The sequence below is a fragment of the Taudactylus pleione genome, unplaced genomic scaffold (genome assembly GCF_031769625.1).
Source record: "Taudactylus pleione unplaced genomic scaffold, aTauple2 ptg000098l, whole genome shotgun sequence".
In the NCBI taxonomy this organism is placed as follows: domain Eukaryota; kingdom Metazoa; phylum Chordata; class Amphibia; order Anura; family Myobatrachidae; genus Taudactylus; species Taudactylus pleione.
The window spans coordinates 1,775,453-1,792,778 of NW_028284500.1; the positions used below are offsets into that span (position 1 = coordinate 1,775,453).

The 17,326-nt window shown below is 47.3% G+C and overlaps 1 protein-coding gene across 2 annotated transcripts in view; it reads left to right on the top strand.

Annotated features, from left to right (window-relative positions):
• Nucleotides 1-17,326, top strand: part of LOC148526422 (ankyrin repeat and fibronectin type-III domain-containing protein 1-like) — a 493,356-nt gene that overhangs the window by 30,435 nt on the left and 445,595 nt on the right. For both annotated transcript variants that reach the window (XM_088470360.1, XM_088470359.1), the window contains one exon: nucleotides 17,142-17,218. In XM_088470360.1, coding sequence (XP_088326486.1) covers nucleotides 17,217-17,218 — 2 coding nt within the window. In that variant the 5' untranslated portion in view covers nucleotides 17,142-17,216. Of the gene's footprint in view, nucleotides 1-17,141; nucleotides 17,219-17,326 lie in introns of those variants that run through there.

The following is a 17,326-nucleotide window of genomic DNA, read 5'->3' on the forward strand; positions in this document are numbered from 1 at the left end:
CCGATGACGATGCCTTGTTCAGTTCTTGAGAACACAATAGAGGATTTGGACTCGAGCATAAAGGAACCGTCTTTATAGTAATTGTTGTTCTGACCTCAGGTTGGAATGTCTTGTAGAGTTGTAATGACTACATAGGTAACCCACCTCTATTAGGGGCCTATTTATCATTCAATATTTGCATCATATTCCCCGAAAACACCTTCTTTCGGAGGATACCCGCAAATATTATGTATTGCCCCATTCTATGAAGGAGGGACCAAAGCTGATATCTACGAAAACTGCCGTGGCCCCCTCCATTTACGACAGCAGCCGCAGCCCCCATATGTTTTTATGGGGGCTGCAAAGCTGTCAGATAAACCACGCTCCAGAATGCAAAGATCTCCAGAGTTTGGTCCTGGCAGCTAACGCCATCTAAATATATGGCGTTCTCCGCTGTAACCTATTGGCTACATTTCACAAAAATTATCGTGACAGGGTTCCTCTGAAACCCTCCTTGACAATGGCCGCCATACATGCATGGTCAGTGGAACGTTCAATCACAATAGCGCCCTGGGGGTCCTGATATATAAGTGAAGTGATCGCAGTCCCACGCATTGATGGGACGGGCACCTTTCTGAACCTCTGCCCTGCATGTGATTTTTGATACTTTCAGATATTAACTTATTTCTTATTGCCACGAATAGCGGCGATAAGAAATTACAATGATAATTGCTATATGGTGTTTTGCTTCAGGACGTCTGCAGATCTGGTCACTGTGGGTTGCTAATCTTACGTGCAAATTTCCAGTTGCCTGGCAGTGATGCCCATTCAGTCATCATTGAGAAGCTACTGAGATGCATACGTCTCTGACATGCTTGTAGCCCTTCTAACATGCCTATGTCTGCTGCGGCTCAGACGCGGTTTGTGACAAATCTCTAGATGCAGCCACATTTGGATTAGGCCCATTGTGTCTCTGCTGCTGTTCTCCAAATCTCCACCATCATCTTACATACTGATGCTCTTCTGTTTGAAGTAATCCAGTTCTTTCACTGTCTGTCTGGAACGACCTGGCATCACCCAGCTTATCTGTTACGTTTGAGATACCTGCTTGAAACTCGGAGATTGCCTTTTTCAATTCACTTTCCTCTAAAGAGCTTTTGATACCTTGACGGAGTTCTTTTAAATTAGCTTTGGGGATTGCAATGTCCGTTCTATCAAAGTCCATCCCGGAGATGTGAACTGGAAGCGGATGTCAGTCTGACTTTGGCGTTGGTGCTAGTGGTGTCTTGAAAAATAATTTCAGCTCTTTGTTTCGTGGTTTTGTGATGCTCAGACGGCACTTCAAGTATTTCAGGCTTTTAGCATAGATTTTGGGATCTATTATATGTACTTACTGCACTAATAATGACCCATTGTGCCTGGCATGTGTGTAACTCTGGCATTATGAAGCCATCTTGCAGGAAAGTCACCATGCTCCCTAAGGCACGGCTGTAAAAGAAGAGTCAATTTATTTCTGGAAAGAAAATGAAGTAGCATAGTATCAAGCATCTAATGTTATTTCTAAGGATCTTAGGGGCACATTTATAAAAACATAGGCCCTCATTCAGAGCCGCTCGCTATTTGCGGTTGTTCGTTCTAAAACAAGGGGTGGCTATTCAAATGAACCATTCGCTAATTGCGGTCTGTTCACGCCTCTAAGTCTGAACGAGCGAGAAAAACTTGCGGTTGTAATTTTGAAAAATACGCCCCCTTGCCGCTCGCACCATACGTCATTAGATTAATCGAGTACATCGAACAGCGTATGAACTGCTTGCTATTCTTGTGGTTCTGGTTTTTTCAACCGCTATTTTGCGAGCAGTTCTGAGTAAAAAAAAACCAAGTGACGTGGTCAATGACGCTGCTGTATTAATTATGCACTCCCTTAAAACGCCCGTTTTGACCTTTAAGCACGCCTGCGTTCGAATTCCACACCCCCGTTTTCAAGCACCTTCCCCTGTTACCACCCACATACGCCTCCTTCTGTCACTCAAAATAGCAGGCATTCGCTATATAGCGAACAAACGATTTTCGGCCGCACTGACTGGTTCGCGCATGCTTATTAAAATCCGTACGCATGCGCAGATGGGCGAACATCGGTCAGAACGAACGAGCGGCCGCTTACGAGCAGCTCTGAATCAGGGCCATAGCGTGATATCTCCTGAATACAGATTTTTCGGGAGCTACTTGCAATTATTAAGCATCCCCTGAATGTATGTGTAGGGAGACGCAGCAGATAACTCTTAGCCATAGGCTAAAATGACAAATTCTGGAATGCGGAGCATCTGTAGCTCAGCCTCTGTAGCCTACGCCACCTTCAGATGGGCGTTAACTATTGTAGCTACATTCTCCAAAACGTTTCCAGGTAATGTCCGTTCACACATGCACAGTCTGATGCCCGCACATGTGCAGTCACGCATCTATGGTCCCTACCCGGCAGTAATGTGATCACTTTAGTAATGACTATGTTTCTTGCACATTGCAGTCCCTGTCCCTGCTGTCATTAATGGTGTGTGCAGGACAACTCTTGGTTTCTTATTGTTGCAATTAACATGTTACTTAACAGTTTGTTTCAAGTCATACTGCTGACACCATTAAAATAGTTTAAGCAGCATTTTCATTTTGTCGACATCGTGGAGCCGGCATAGTGCTGCTGACAGTAACATTGTTGACAGTGTCACCGTCAACGTGTCGTATGCATTCCTTTATTTGATTAAAGAGGGCATTTTAGGTAGATAGGGAATTCTGGTCCATTTAGTTCCACAGCAGCTGTAGAGAATCATCTAATATCCCTTTTACACATAAACCTTAGCTATAACCTGGCTCGGACCCTGAGCCCAGGTTGAAGCTGGGGTTTAATGTATTTACCCCAGTTCAACATGGGTGACGACCAGGGTTATTCCCGGGTTGTCGCCCTCTACACCGGACCCTGGTCTTCCAGTGATCCGGGTCTTCTGTTTTGGAGCAATGGATGCTTGGAGATGATGTAATCTCCAATCGCCACTGAGCCAGCCAATTGGAGCCTTTTAGGCCTGACCCGGGTCATCGAGACTCAGGTAATGCCTTTCAGACTAGAGGTGACCTGGGAATAACCCTGCTACCGAGAAGGGTCACGGTCGTGTGCATCGGCAAAACCTGGAAATTTAGGCTAAGGGGCCTATTTTTACTATAGTAATGTGAAAACTGGTGTTTTCACACCCTTTTCACATTATTTTAATATTGCATACATTTATTAAAGGGCAATTGGAGTAGTTTTCGTGAAAAACTACCCCAATCCCTTCAATTCACATATTTTTAGTAAACCGATCGCATTTCCCATGCTTGTCATCGGAAATGTGATCTGCTCAGATTTTCTGTATATTGTGAGAAAATAACGAGAAAGCCCTGTGATGATAATGCCAACTTGGATGGCATTATAAAAAAAAACTTACCTGCATCCAGGGACCGGTGAAAGGTTCTCTGGTGAGGTCCTCTGGGGCTCCGGTCAGCTGACCAGGGTCACAGTGCAAGAGCCCGGAGACCAGCTGTCCTTAAGCTGGCCACACACTAGACCAACTTACATCCAACCAGCCAACTTGTTGATTGGTTGGAATGAAATCTGGTAACGAATGGGGAGTAAATGATGATCAGCAATTTGCTCCTAAATGCCAGAAAACAGACGAAAATGGTCGTTCAGACGAGTTTTTTTAAATGTTTGATCTAAACAATTTGTTCAAACAACAGTTTTTCTTCATTTCCCGACGTTTGGGAGCAAATTGCTGGTTGTCATTTGCTTTCACACCTTACCAGATTTTCATTCCAACCAATCAACAAGTTGGCTGGTTGGACAGATAATCTTTAGATGTGTGGCCAGCTTTGGTCTCAGAGAGAGGACCTCACCGGAGCACTGATCACGGGCAGGTAAGTGGATTAGCAGGGACAGAGCTTTATCACAAGCTGTGTCCCTGCATGCTATTTTTGATACATCCTAGTGATGTATTTATATATTGCATTGTGATATTGGGTGAATTTATCACACCCAATCTGCATCTGAGATTGTTTTTTACCACTTTCCTATAAATATATTAATTGCGACTGTTTTTGTAGCCCACTGTGTCATTAGATTATTCAGTTGCTCAATACGGTACTGTATCTGTTATCTTTGTATCTGTATCCCAGGCACATACATATTTTAGGACTGGCCCTACAGACTTCCTGGAAAAATGCTCTTATTTTGTGCTCATCTTCTGATAATCTTGTGATAGATAGGAAAAATACGGGCTCTGCTGGGATGGTACACTTGTGCTTTCTGATTTTATGAGCCACAGAACATGTATGATAGGCGTCGCTGTGTGGCTGTGTTGGCGGCCTCTCAGGAACAGACTGGCTGTGTTACAAGTTTCTATGGGGTCTATTCATCCTCACTTAATTTCTACAAAAGTAGGTGACAATCCAGATTGTCACCTATTTTTGTAGAAATTAAGTGCCAGGTTAATTCATCATTCTTGATAACACCTGGTTACAATTGTACCCCAATAATTTCAACAGTCCCCTGGCTAGGGATGGCCATCGAACATTGATGTTTCCAAAACATTGATGATTGCTGGCCAATGTCAACTACTTTTGCCATCGATGGCATAGAAACCATGGTTCTCTGCCATTCATGGATGAGCAGGAGCCGATTTTAATTTTCTTTTCTTAGTGGCAGGACGGAGCTTAGCTCCGCCCCCTGCTTTCGCCAAGCCCATCCCGATTTTTCATTGACCCATGGCCCCGGCGTGCCCGCAGCAGAGGTGACCATCGAGGGGTAATCATCGATGGCAACAATCAATGGCTACCCCACCGATGGCCATCCCTATTTCAGGCTTGTGGGCAGATAGGCAGGGGGGGGGGGGACACAGTTTCCATCAGTGGCAGCTTTGCTTAGGATGGCGGGGACGGTTTGGGCTGGAGTAGATTCTGGACACATTATAGACCCCAGACACCGGTGGAGTTGGTGGGTGGCTGTGCGGGTAGGTAGGCTGGGGGAAGGAGGTTCTCTTTGCCTGCGGCAGCAATCTCTTCGCAGCCTGTCTTCAGGCTGCGCATGCGGAGCTTGAAGATAGGCAGTGAAAACTGAAGACAGACTGGAAAAGCAAGAGAGAAGTCTCTCACTTCCCAAAAACTGACTTCTTAGAAACAGTAATTGTTTGGGAGTGATAGTTTAGGGCAGGAGGCATGATGAATGCCTCCTAAACTGTGTTTGAACGGAATGGGTATGTAATGCCAGCTGTTAAGATGCCTCCTGTCAGAATACTGACAGCGGCATCCCGAAGGTTGGTATCCCATCAGGGGTCGGGTAAGTATACTTACCATCCCCCCTTCTCCCCCTAACCCTCCCTTCTTGTAGCCAAACCCTAACTCTCCCCACCCCGTACTCTAAACCTAACCCTCCCCCCTTCGTGCCTAACCCCCCCCCAGTGGTGCCAAACCTTTACCCTCCCCCCAGGGGTGCCAAATCCTAACCTCCCCTAACCCTAACCTCGCTACGCTCCGTAAACCTAACCCCCCCCTCCTCGGCTAATGCTAAGGGCACCCCGTACTTACCTTTTTTCGGGCTGGCGTTCTCTGATGTTCCGGCGTCGGGATTTAGATAGGCGTCGGTATTTCAAAAACAGATCTTAAACCCTAGTCACGATTTCCCTGTCGGCATTGAGACCGGTGACATCGCGGCCGCCTGTCTCATAACTACATCTCGTTTGAACTCGCAACGAGTTCAAACCATAATTATCATAAGTGATACTTATGTTTTGATGAATGTTAAGGAAAGTAACGATTTCTTTTCATCTTCACCTTGGAGCAGTAGGTAGTGATTACATACGCTCTCAGTTACGCACATATACCCAGAGACTCAGGACCTGATACAGAGGCCAATGTCTGCGCAGAGCCGGTGAAGAGATGCGGCTTTGAGAGCCGGAGGTGTGGCTGAGAGCCGGTAGTGTGGCTTGAGAGCCAGTGATTAGATACGGCTTTGAGAGCCGGAGGTGCGGCTGAGAACTGGTAGTGTGGCTTGAGAGCCGGTGCTGAGATGCGGCTTTGAGAGCCGGAGGTGTGGCTAAGTCAGAGCAAGCGCTCTTCAAGAGCGTCTGGCTCTGAATCAGGTCCTCTGTCCTTTCGGACCTATCGGGCCCCAGGTAAGGCTAGAACTCAGTCCTTTCCCAGGCCATCCACCGGCAAGAAATCTGCAAGGCCTAAGAATCAGCCTTGGAGTACCAGATGTCCAGCTGCCAAGCCTGATGACAAGCCCTCCGCTTGACAGGACGGGCATCCTCCTGGGGTACCCCAGAGCGGGAGGCCAACTACTTCAGTTCGCCCAGTGCTGGTGTCAGACTACAACGGATTCCTGGGTGAGGGAAGTGGTCTCACTTGGGTACGCCCTCTCCTTCCGCAGAAGGCCTACCCATCAGTTCTTTTGCACAGGACTTCCGAATAGCACGGACAAGGCCTTGGCTATTCAAGAGGTGGTACAATCCATGCTGCAGGCAGGGGTGATTGTACCGGTCCTGTTGTCCCAAAGGGGCACGGGTTATTATTCCAGCCTTTTTCTAGTCCAGAAGCCAAACTGTTCTTACCGTCCTATCCTCAATCTTAAGTCCCTGAACAAATTCATGAGGGTACCCAGGTTCAGGATGGAAACCCTGCGCTCAATTATACTGGCTATGGAACCTGGGGATTTTATGGTGTCTCTGGATATTCAGGCTCCATACCTGCATATCCAATTGCTTCAACTCACCAACATTTTCTCAAGTTTGCTATGTCACAACAGCATTTCCAGTTTCGGGCTCTGCCCTTTGGCCTTTCGACTGCACCTCGGGTGTTTACAAAGGCCATGGCAGTAATGGCAGCCCATCTGCGGCTGCAGGGGATCCGCCTGTTACCATACCTGGACAACCTCTTACTACTAGCAGGGTCCCCAGAGGTGCTTCACCAGTACCTACAGCTAACGATATCTGTGCTTCAGATACACGGGTGGTTGATCAATTGGAAGAAGTCCTCACTGATTCCGTCTCAAAGGATGCTTCATCTGGGAGCTCTGTTGGATTCACAACAGCAAAGGATTTTTCTGACCGCAGAAAGGATCTCCACTTTGCAGATGCGTGTACGCAGATGCCTTCACAGTCGCCGAGTGTCAGTCCACTCAGCAATGCAGTTACTGGGATCGATGGTGTCGACGTTCGACATTTATGCCCAGTTTCATTCCCAGCCTCTACAGAAATCGATCCTCCAAATGGGACGGATTACCCCATCATACACGGACTCAAACGATGGTGCTCTGTCCGGAGGTGCGCCTATCTCTGACTTGGTGGCTACAAAAGGTCCACCTCACCAGGGGGCGTTCCTTTTCTATCTCGGACTGGGTCCTTCTGACAACGGATGCCAGTCTAAGGGGTTGGGGTGCAGTGACAGGTCCACACTCCTTTCAGGGAAGGTGGACCGCAGAGGAATCTGCGCTACCAATCAACATATTAGAACTTCGGGCAGTTTTCAGGGCCCTGCAACAAGCCATGCTGCTGCTTCACCGTCAAGGAGGAACTCGAAGTCAGGCGGCAATGACAGAGGTGTCACGCATTCTGACATGGGCGGAAGGCCATCTACCAGCCATATCGGCAGTGGTCATTCCAGTAGTGCTGAATTGGGAAGCGGACTTCCTCAGCTGTCACGACGTGCATCCAGGGAATGGTCTCTCCACCAAAAAGTGTTTCAGCTCCTAGTGGACAAGTGGGGCCTTCCAGATGTGTACCTCATGGCCTCTTGACTAAATCACAAGCTGCCGCAGTACTGGTCCAGGACAAGAGAAGCCAGGGCTCTCCTGGTGGACACTGTGTCAGTCAAGTGGACCTTCCAGTTTGTGTACCTGTTTCCTCCGTTCTCCCTTCTTCCTTGCGTTCTTCGAAAGTTCAAGCAAGAGGGAGGCATGGTACTGCTGGTGGCTCCAGCTTGGCCCCAACGCCCCTGGTACTCAGATCTTCAGAGTCTCTCTATCGACACTCCATTGCTGTTGCCTCAACGTCCGGACCTGTTATCTCAAGGTCCTTGCCTCTACCCGACTGGGTCATCTGTCTTTGATGGCGTAGCTCTTGAGACATCCCTCCTAAGGTCCAATGGTTTTTCCAGCTCTGTGGTTAACACCATGGTCAGAGCACGTAAACCTGCTTCTGCTAGAATTTACCATAGGGTGTGGCATACCTATTTTGAATGGTGTCGCCCAAGGGGTTACAACCCCCAGGTGTTTAGAATATCCAGAGTGTTGGCTTTCCTGCAGGTGGGTTTGGACCTGGGTCTCCGCCTTGCTTAACTGAAGGTCCATGTTTCGGCCCTTTCAGTGTGGTTCCAGCGTAGGATTGCTCCTCTTCCTGATATTTGCACCTTCTTTCAAGGGGTCCTTTGTATCCAGCTTCTTTGTCCCTCCTGTAGCGCCTTGGGATTTGGCTGTTGTCCTTAGGGCCCTCTCTTTGAACCACTGGGCTCAGTGGACCTCAAATGGCTTACTGCTAAGACTGTTTTTCTTCTGGCCATTGCTTCGGCCAGAAGGGTGTCCGATTTGGGGGCTCTCTTGTCGTTCCCCATTTCTGTTTTTTTCATCAGGACAGGGCGGTGCTTCGGACTCGTCCTGGTTTCCTTCCAAAGGTGGTCTCTAATTTCCACATTAATTAGGAAATTATTGTGCCGGCAGGTGAGGCCTCATTGGCTGTGGTACGTGCCCTCAGGATTTATGTGGACTGTACTAGTTCCTTTCGGAAGTCAGACTCCTTATTTGTACTTTATAGTTTCCACAAGAGGGGATGGCTGGCAAATAAACAAACTTTGGTTAGATGGTTTCGTATGACGATTTCTGATGCTTACACTCATGAGGGCCTTCCTGTACCGCCCTCTGTTACTGCTCATTCTACTCGGTCTGTGGGTACTTCGTGGGCAGCTCGTCGTGGTGCCTCGGGTGTTCAGCTTTGTAAGGCGGCCACATGGTCTTCTATCCAGACCTTTTTGAGGTATTATGCTTTTGATACCTTTGCCACTCAGGATGCTTCCTTCGGGCGACGGATTCTCCTTTCTGCACAGGAGCGTCCCTACCCTTGAAGGTACTGCTTTGGGACATCCCCAAGGTCACCCTGTGGACCTTCTATGGATCCCAAGGGCAGATTGGGCCGCCGGGAAACCGGGGTACTTCCCGCTGGGCTGGACATCTGTCATTAGCAGCCCCGTCAGGGCCTTCACTGCTGTGGCCGCGCATGTTAGAAGCGGCGGCCGTGGAGAAGCCAAAGATGTCAGGCGGCTGGGCAGTGCAGACAGCACGGTCTCTCAGGGCTGCCAGTAACACTGCCTTGCAGTTACCTCTCCCCACCACCAGGTGTCTCACTCCAGTGTGGCCTCCTCATTAGACAGCACAGCTTGCGCATGGTCACTGGCTGAGCTCCTGCTCTTCGATCTGAACACGGCTGGTGGAGCAGTGAGACCAGGATTGGATAAAGGCTGGTAAGGTAAGTGACCCTCTGGGGGGGGGGGGGATGAACACAGCTGCCAGCACACACACTGATATGTGACATTGCTACTATATAGGGGAGAGGGAACAGTACAGTGATATAAAAGGGGGAATACTATAGCCCCCAGCACACACTGATATGTGGTATTATTATATAGGGGAGAGGGGACTGTACAGTGATATATGAGGGAGAATAACACAGCTCCCATCACACACTGATATGTGGTATTATTATATGGGGGAGGGGACTGCATTCTGATATATGAGGGGAAATAACACCGCTCCCAGCACACACTGATATGTGGTATTGTTATTAATATATAGGGAAGAGGGGACTGTACAGTGATATATGAGAGGGGGGGACACAGCTCCCAGTGCACACTGATATGTGGTATTATTACTATATAGGGGAGAGGGGACTGTACAGTGATATATGAGGGGGAATAACACCGCTCCCAGCACACACTGATATGTGGTATTGTTATTATATAGGAGAGAGGGGCAGTACACTGATATATGAGGTGGAATAACACAGCTCCCATCTCACACTGATATATGGTATTATTATTATATAGGAGAGAGGGGCAGTACACTGATATATGAGGGGAAATAACACTGCTCCCAGCACACACTGATATGTGGTATTTTTATTAATATATAGGGAAGAGGGGACTGTACAGTGATATATGAGAGGGGGGGACACAGCTCCCAGTGCACACTGATATGTGGTATTATTATATAGGGGAGAGGGGACTGTACAGTGATATATGAGGGGGAATAATACAGCTCCTAGCATACTGATATGTGGTACTATTATTTTATAGGTGACATGGGACAGTACAGTGATTTAGAATGGGGAATAACATAGGCACCAGCACACACTGATATGTGGTATTAATATTATACTGAGGTGAAGGCACTATACAGTAATGTGAGGGGGAATAAAACAGCCCCCAGCATACACTGATATGTGGTATTATTATTATTATTATTATTATTATTATTATTATATAGAGGAGATGGGATTGTACATTGATAAATGATGAAGAAAAAAACAGCTTTCGTCTCTCTCTTTCTATCTTTATCGTTTGTTTCTCTCCCTTCCCCCATCTCTCTCTGAGATTTTTTGCTGCCTCTCCTCCACTTGCCCCCTATATACCATCCGATCCATTTAGATATGTCATCAGATCCTGCCCCCTTCACAGACTCCACCTCCTCCCATTTAGGGCTGCTGCAGAAATTTCCCGGGCTGGTTTTCCATCCCAATCCGCCCCTGATGGATCCTGAAGTAGAGATATGCACTTTGTAGAAAAAAAGATAACAAGAATAAATTCTTAGCACATCTCTCTCTCACACTCTCTCTCTATATAATATAATATAATATATATATATAGCGTTCCCGCTAGGCTGTTCTAGCGGGGCGCGGCGCCCTGCCCTCCTTCTGGAAGGCAAAAAGCGCCCTGCCCTAACAGCCTGCGGGAGCCGTCTTCACCCGCGGGTCGCAGTGTCCCGCGGGTGAAGAAATGTGCGGTGACCCGGTCACCGCCGGAGAATAGACGCCGGGCGCATGCGTCTGGCATCTATTCTCCCTGTCTGCAGGGCTTGGGGGCTGCCCGGTGTGTCCGTAAGTGCCGGGCACGCCCCCGAGAGTGACGAAAAGGGGACGCGTCTTATAGACACGCCCCCTTTTCGATGACCATGCCCCCTTCTCGGTCGTGGTCTTCGGCGGTCTCAGTCTTCGGCGCACTAGCCTCTCTAGCTCCGGCGCCCTGCCTCACGCCGGAGCTAGAATGAACACTATATATATATATATATACATACACATACATGCATATACACTGCAGCCTGCATTGTTAGAATGGTTGAAATATACCCTCAATTACTTAATGAATTATTTGCACAAGGCACTCAGCACTTTCAGACACTCCGTATCAAATCCATTTAAATATATATTAGTTTTTAGAAAGAAGGCACTCAAACAGGGGCGTAACTAGACCTAGGGGGGCCCCATAGCAAAATCTTCACAGCCCCCATGGGTCCTCACCCTCAGTCCGCGGCTCCACCTCCTCACACCGCCCCGCGCCCTCCTCCCTCCCCTCTCCTCGACTTATCTGCTCTGTAGTCGCGTTGCGCAGGGTAGACACACCTCCTCTCCCAGTCGGCCCCATCTCTCCTCCTCACTGACTGATGCTGGGAGGAGGCGGCCACGCCTCCTCCCAGTATCAGTCAATGAGGAGAGCCGGATGTGGAGCCAAACGGGAGGATGCGACCGCGGAGGGGGAGGGTGCGACCAATGGAGCAGGTAAGTCATGGAGAGGGGAGTGAGGGGGGGGCATGGACTGAGGCCTGCCACCATAGGTGCAGGGAGAGGGCCGTGCCCCATAGCAGCTGCACCCCCTGCACCTACGGTAGTTATGCCACTGCACTCAGAGGGGACTTTAAAATAAAACTTATCTTATGGAAAATAAAGTTTTTAACCCAGGACATTACGTCATAGGTAATGAGAGGTTCAGGAACTGAGTTCCTGCTTATTCCTGCTGAAAAATAGCACTGGCTGTAGATCATAGCCTTGGGGCCCCCTGTGAAATGGTATGAGGTATCAAAGTAAGACTATATTAGATTATACAGTAGGTACATCCCAGGGATGTAGTTTAAATCCCGGCTTTATGGATGCCGGCGCTCAGAATGCCGGCACCAGTCAGAATCCTGGTGCCAGGGATTCTAAACTCCAGGATCCAGAGCACAAGCATACCGTACCCAACCCGCATCCCATACTACTTCTGTCTTTAGTTAGACCAGGTGCGCACAATGTTTTTGGCCACATTGGGAAATTGTACTCGATTGAAATATCCACAATAAAATGTTTATTTGCTTTAACCACTTAACTAGCGTGGTCGCATGTAAGTGCTTCACCTGGCAAGGTCGCTCGGCTTTAACAAAGGAGACCCCTTCTGCACAAGTGCAGAATGGATCTCCTCTGTCTCCCCGGACCTTCCGGAAGGGATGCGGCTCTGGGGCACATTCACCGATAGTAAAAGTGCGCGAACACCGCTATGATGATCAGTCCCCTCTGCCCCACTGTGCTCTGCAAATGTGAGGGGTGGGGTTTAGTCACGGGGAGGAAGTATCGGGGGGGGGGCATCTTTAGGCCTAAGCTGGGGGTTATGCATGGCGTTAAAATATTTTTTTGGCTGGGGGGGGTGGGGTTATCTAAAAATATTTTTTATCATATTTTATCATATGTATATGTGTGTGTATGTATGTGTGTGTGTGTGTGTATATATATATATATAGTGACACATGGGGAGGGGGGAGGACTGAATTGGGCACCCATTGTCCCTGGGGGTGAAGGTCGGGGCTCTGCCACATGTACCTATTATAACTAGAAGCAGGGCCGGGTTATAGGGAGGGCGAAGGGGGCGGTCGTCCCGGGGCCCCCACACATAAGGGACCCCACACACTGCCCAGAGTCGCCGCTGCTAATAACAGCATTTAGTTGTCTCCGGCGCCGGTGCCGCTATTGTCCGTCGGCGGCTCAGCTGTCCCCAATCCCTAACAGCTGCCGAGGAGCTTCCTACAGTCAGAGTCTCGCGAGATTTGACGTCATCATCTCGCGAGACTCTGACTGTAGGAAGCTCCTCGGTGGCCGCTGTCAGTGACAGACAGAGGGAGCTGAGGCTCCAACATAAAGAGGACTTGAGTCGACTTGACTCAGGTCCTCACGGTTCCCTCTTGGTGCACCTCAGCGGTGCAGAGTGCTGACAGGCAGGTACTGTAGCCCTTAGTGTAAATATATATATATACACACATACAGTATATATGGCTATATATACATTATATATAGCTATATATACAGTGTGTATACACACACACAATGTCTGTATGTGTATATATATATATATATATATATATATATATATACTATGCGTGCGTGTATATATACACAGTATATATGGCTATGTATAATGTATATATAGCCATATATACTGTATGTGTATGTATATATATATATATATATATATATATATATATATATATATAATGTATATAGTGTGCCTATATGTATGTATGTGTGTGTGTGTGTGTGTGTGTATATATATATATATATATATGTGTGTGTGTGTGTGTGTATATACACACTAACACCTATATATGAGTGTGTGTGTATAGTTATATATACAGATATACTGTGTGTGTATATGTGTGTGTGTATATATATATCGGTTACATAGAGGCCCCCGAAAGTGTGTTGCCCAGGGGCCCCCACAGACCTTAATCCGGCCCTGACTAGGAGGGTGGGGGTTGTTATTGCACGGTATCTTTTGACACTGGGGGGGGTTCTATTTTCGATGTGGGGTGGGATGTTAAATAACAATGGGGGCCTATGGACAGGGGGGTTAGGGGGGATGCAAAACACCCCCTAGGTATATTTTTTTAAATTAAATATTTAAATATGTTTTAAATATTTAATTTTTAAATTAATTCAATTTTTTAAAATAAACAAACGACAATTTCTGTGCGGTTTTGATGAAAAAAGAAAAAATTGTCAGTCAAGTAGTTAAAATGGAGAATACATAATAGTTACATTAGAAAAAGAGGATCCTCTTAAAGGCCCCCATACATCAGTAATCTGAAAACCACAATTGAACAATTTGAAGATTTATTGCCCGATATTAGGATTTCCCAATCTAGCAATCTGTGCCCATACATTACAGATCTTTTTCAGTGATTTGCAGATCGATTGCAGCAAACACAGATCTGGCAATCTTGAAAGGCCCATCATTTTGCTAGAAACGGTCTGCAAATCTGCTGATCATGTCCATACACTAGCAATCTACAGCCCCAATCGATCTGTGAAATCCAAAATGTTGGACAATCTGATTGCAACCAAAAAGTGATTGGAATTGTTTAATCTGATTGTCCAACATGCCCATTTTTATACACAATCGATTGCAAATTGCACGATTGCAGCAATCCATCTCTGATGTATGGGGGCCTTTACACACGACTTCTCCTAACCTCTCAGGTGTAGCAAATATCTGCTGCCTCCCCTGTACATGTCTTTTCTCTTGGTCCCAGACCTGCCGTCTGCATTATTACCATCACCCTGCTTACCTGCCCAGTGGTTGTGTGAGGTGCCTCACCTGGTAAGGCCCCCATACATCACAGATGGTTTGCCGCAATCGTGCAATTTGCAATCGATTGTGTATAAAAATCTGCAATGTATGGGCTTCACAGATCGCAGATTGCAACAAAAAAGTGATTGGAATTGTTTAATCAGATTGTCCAACATGTTGGATTTCACAGATGGATTAGGGCTGTAGATTGCTAGTGTATGGACATGATCAGCAGATTTGCAGACCGTTTCTAGCAAAATGATGGGTCTTTCAAGATTGCCAGATCTGTGTTTGCTGCAATCGATCTGCAAATCACTGAAAAAGATCTGTAGTATATGGGCACAGATTGCTCGATTGGGAAATCCTAAGATCGGGCAATAAATCTTCAAATTGTTCAATTGTGGTTTTCAGATTGCTGATGTATGGGGGCCTATACATGGGTCTCTAGAGATGAGATTTGGTCAGGTCTCGCTTACTAGGGGGTCTAGCCAGTAAAGTCAGCTTTGTTTTGACAGCTTAATATTTTTGTTGTTTCACATCATTAATCCAATTTTATATGAAACCTACCCGCCGGGAGCGTCCATGTGTAAAGGACCTGTTGGCCAGTGATGAGAATAGCGTCATGTTGCCGTCTTTTGCAAATACTCACAGTGCGCACGCATGCACCTACTGGGCGAAAGCCTGGTTCTCCATAGTGACGGCAGACATAGCAATGCGATCTGGGCGTGATATTCGCAGGATGCGATCATATCGACCGAATGTATTACTGAGCAACCGCGGGGACAGGAGCTCTGAGAGGAGCCCAACCCTGCGATATGCTGGGAGTAAAGTGACTACATCAGCTGTCTCTTCACTCCTGTGCCCGGACTACTGACCACACCTGTGCCGCAGCCATTGCCGGGGTATAGTTCCTAAGGAATCCTCTCCCAGCTTATGTTATGCGATGTGTAGCCCATAGGCTACAGCGGCTGCCGCCATCCTCAGACGGTGGTAACTGTGGGGGCCAATTTCCACAATGCATCGGAAGTTGCTAAATATGGCAGCATCACATCCCTCATAGAAACTTACGGTGGTTGCGGCTGCTGGCAGGAATGGAGGGATCGCAACAGGTATCGGGGAAATCTGCTGTGGTCCCTCTGTTATACATTCGGGGGATACTCAATATTTGCGGTTACCCAGTGCTAGACTGGAGCATGAGGGGCCCACCGGGATAATCATTGGTAAGGGCCCATGTTTAAGGGGAGTGGTCATCCACCAGAGGGGGTGTGGCCTGCCACCACAGACGGTTGGCTAACCATTAGGCAAATCTTAGTTTAGATTCTATAGAAGTGAACCAAGCCCCCTTGTTAATCAGTGGTTCTGCTCCACCAGGTAACTGACTGTCTAATAGTGTAACAATTTATAATTTGGGGTCTGAAACCTGACTCCTAGAGGAGGGGGTGGGCCCACAGGCAGTGGGGCCCACCGGGGATTTCCCCTATACCCCTGTGGGCCAGTCCAACCCTGCGGTTACCCCATGAAATCGGGTGTTTTCGGGGAATAAGCCGCGAATATTTATTAATTGGCCCCTAAATGCTGCCTGTGCTCAGCCCCCATGGAAACCTCCAGCAGTGGGGTGCAGGACGGCACTCAGAGAAATTAACTAACAGGTGGAGATGAGTGATTTATCTGCACTGTTATCTATACTAAATATCATGACAGTATATTTTAGGCTTTCTGCGGCTATAATGCTGGAGAAAAGCTTTTTTTTTTTTTTTAGCTTACTAAATAGAGCCCAAAGCTCTTTAGTACATTGTCAGTCTGGTAGAGTGTTGTGTGCAGATGATTCATCCTGACACATTGGCAGACTGTCTCGCCTCCCTGTCACAGTCCCCAGCCCTGCAGGCGCAGCAATGTGTGATACTTGGTGCAATGGGCAGAATAGATACCGGAGAATGCAGGTCCCCCTTTATCTGACCTGTTCCCAAAAACATCCCTGCGTCCTGCAGTTTGTGCATCCATTGGCTTAGACAGTCGGCCAAAGTAGGGGGATGAGCGAGGGGCAGAATATTAGGTGTTACTGGGCATAACATGTGAGCACACCTGTGAGCAGGGCACTTTGTTATTGCCCTCAGCATGCCCATTTTTCGGGTCTATCTACAGTTTGACTTGATAAGAGGCTCGGTTCTGTGCCAGTATACACTGGGCATATGATTACCTCTTATAACTACGTGTTCTGTGTGATACTATAAATATACATATTATTGAATGCCAACATTTATTATATTGCACAGCAATGTATGCTAACGTGTTGTAATGCTAATATACATATTATTGAATGCTAACATGTATTATATTGCCCAGCAATGTACGCTAACGTGCTGTAATGATACATGTTTCTTCCCTGTGAAGGAAGTGACAGACAGTAGCCCACTGCACTATTTACGTTAATTACGTTTCCATTGCCCTGAAAACTGACTCAGTTGGCTGCTGTGACCGGAGAACTGATATTACTATTTCTCTTGAAACCTTAGGAGAGGAAAACTATCCTATTATTGGAGCTGGGGGCACATATTGCTGTAGAGACTCATTCCCCTGAGGACTCAGAAATGTAAGTGACTCAACAACTCCTGTATGTTTCATCTAAGCAAGGTATCAGCCAGACAGACTCTGCGGCTGGTGCAGAGTCTGTCTCTAAAGCTACCAGGTTCTGAACATA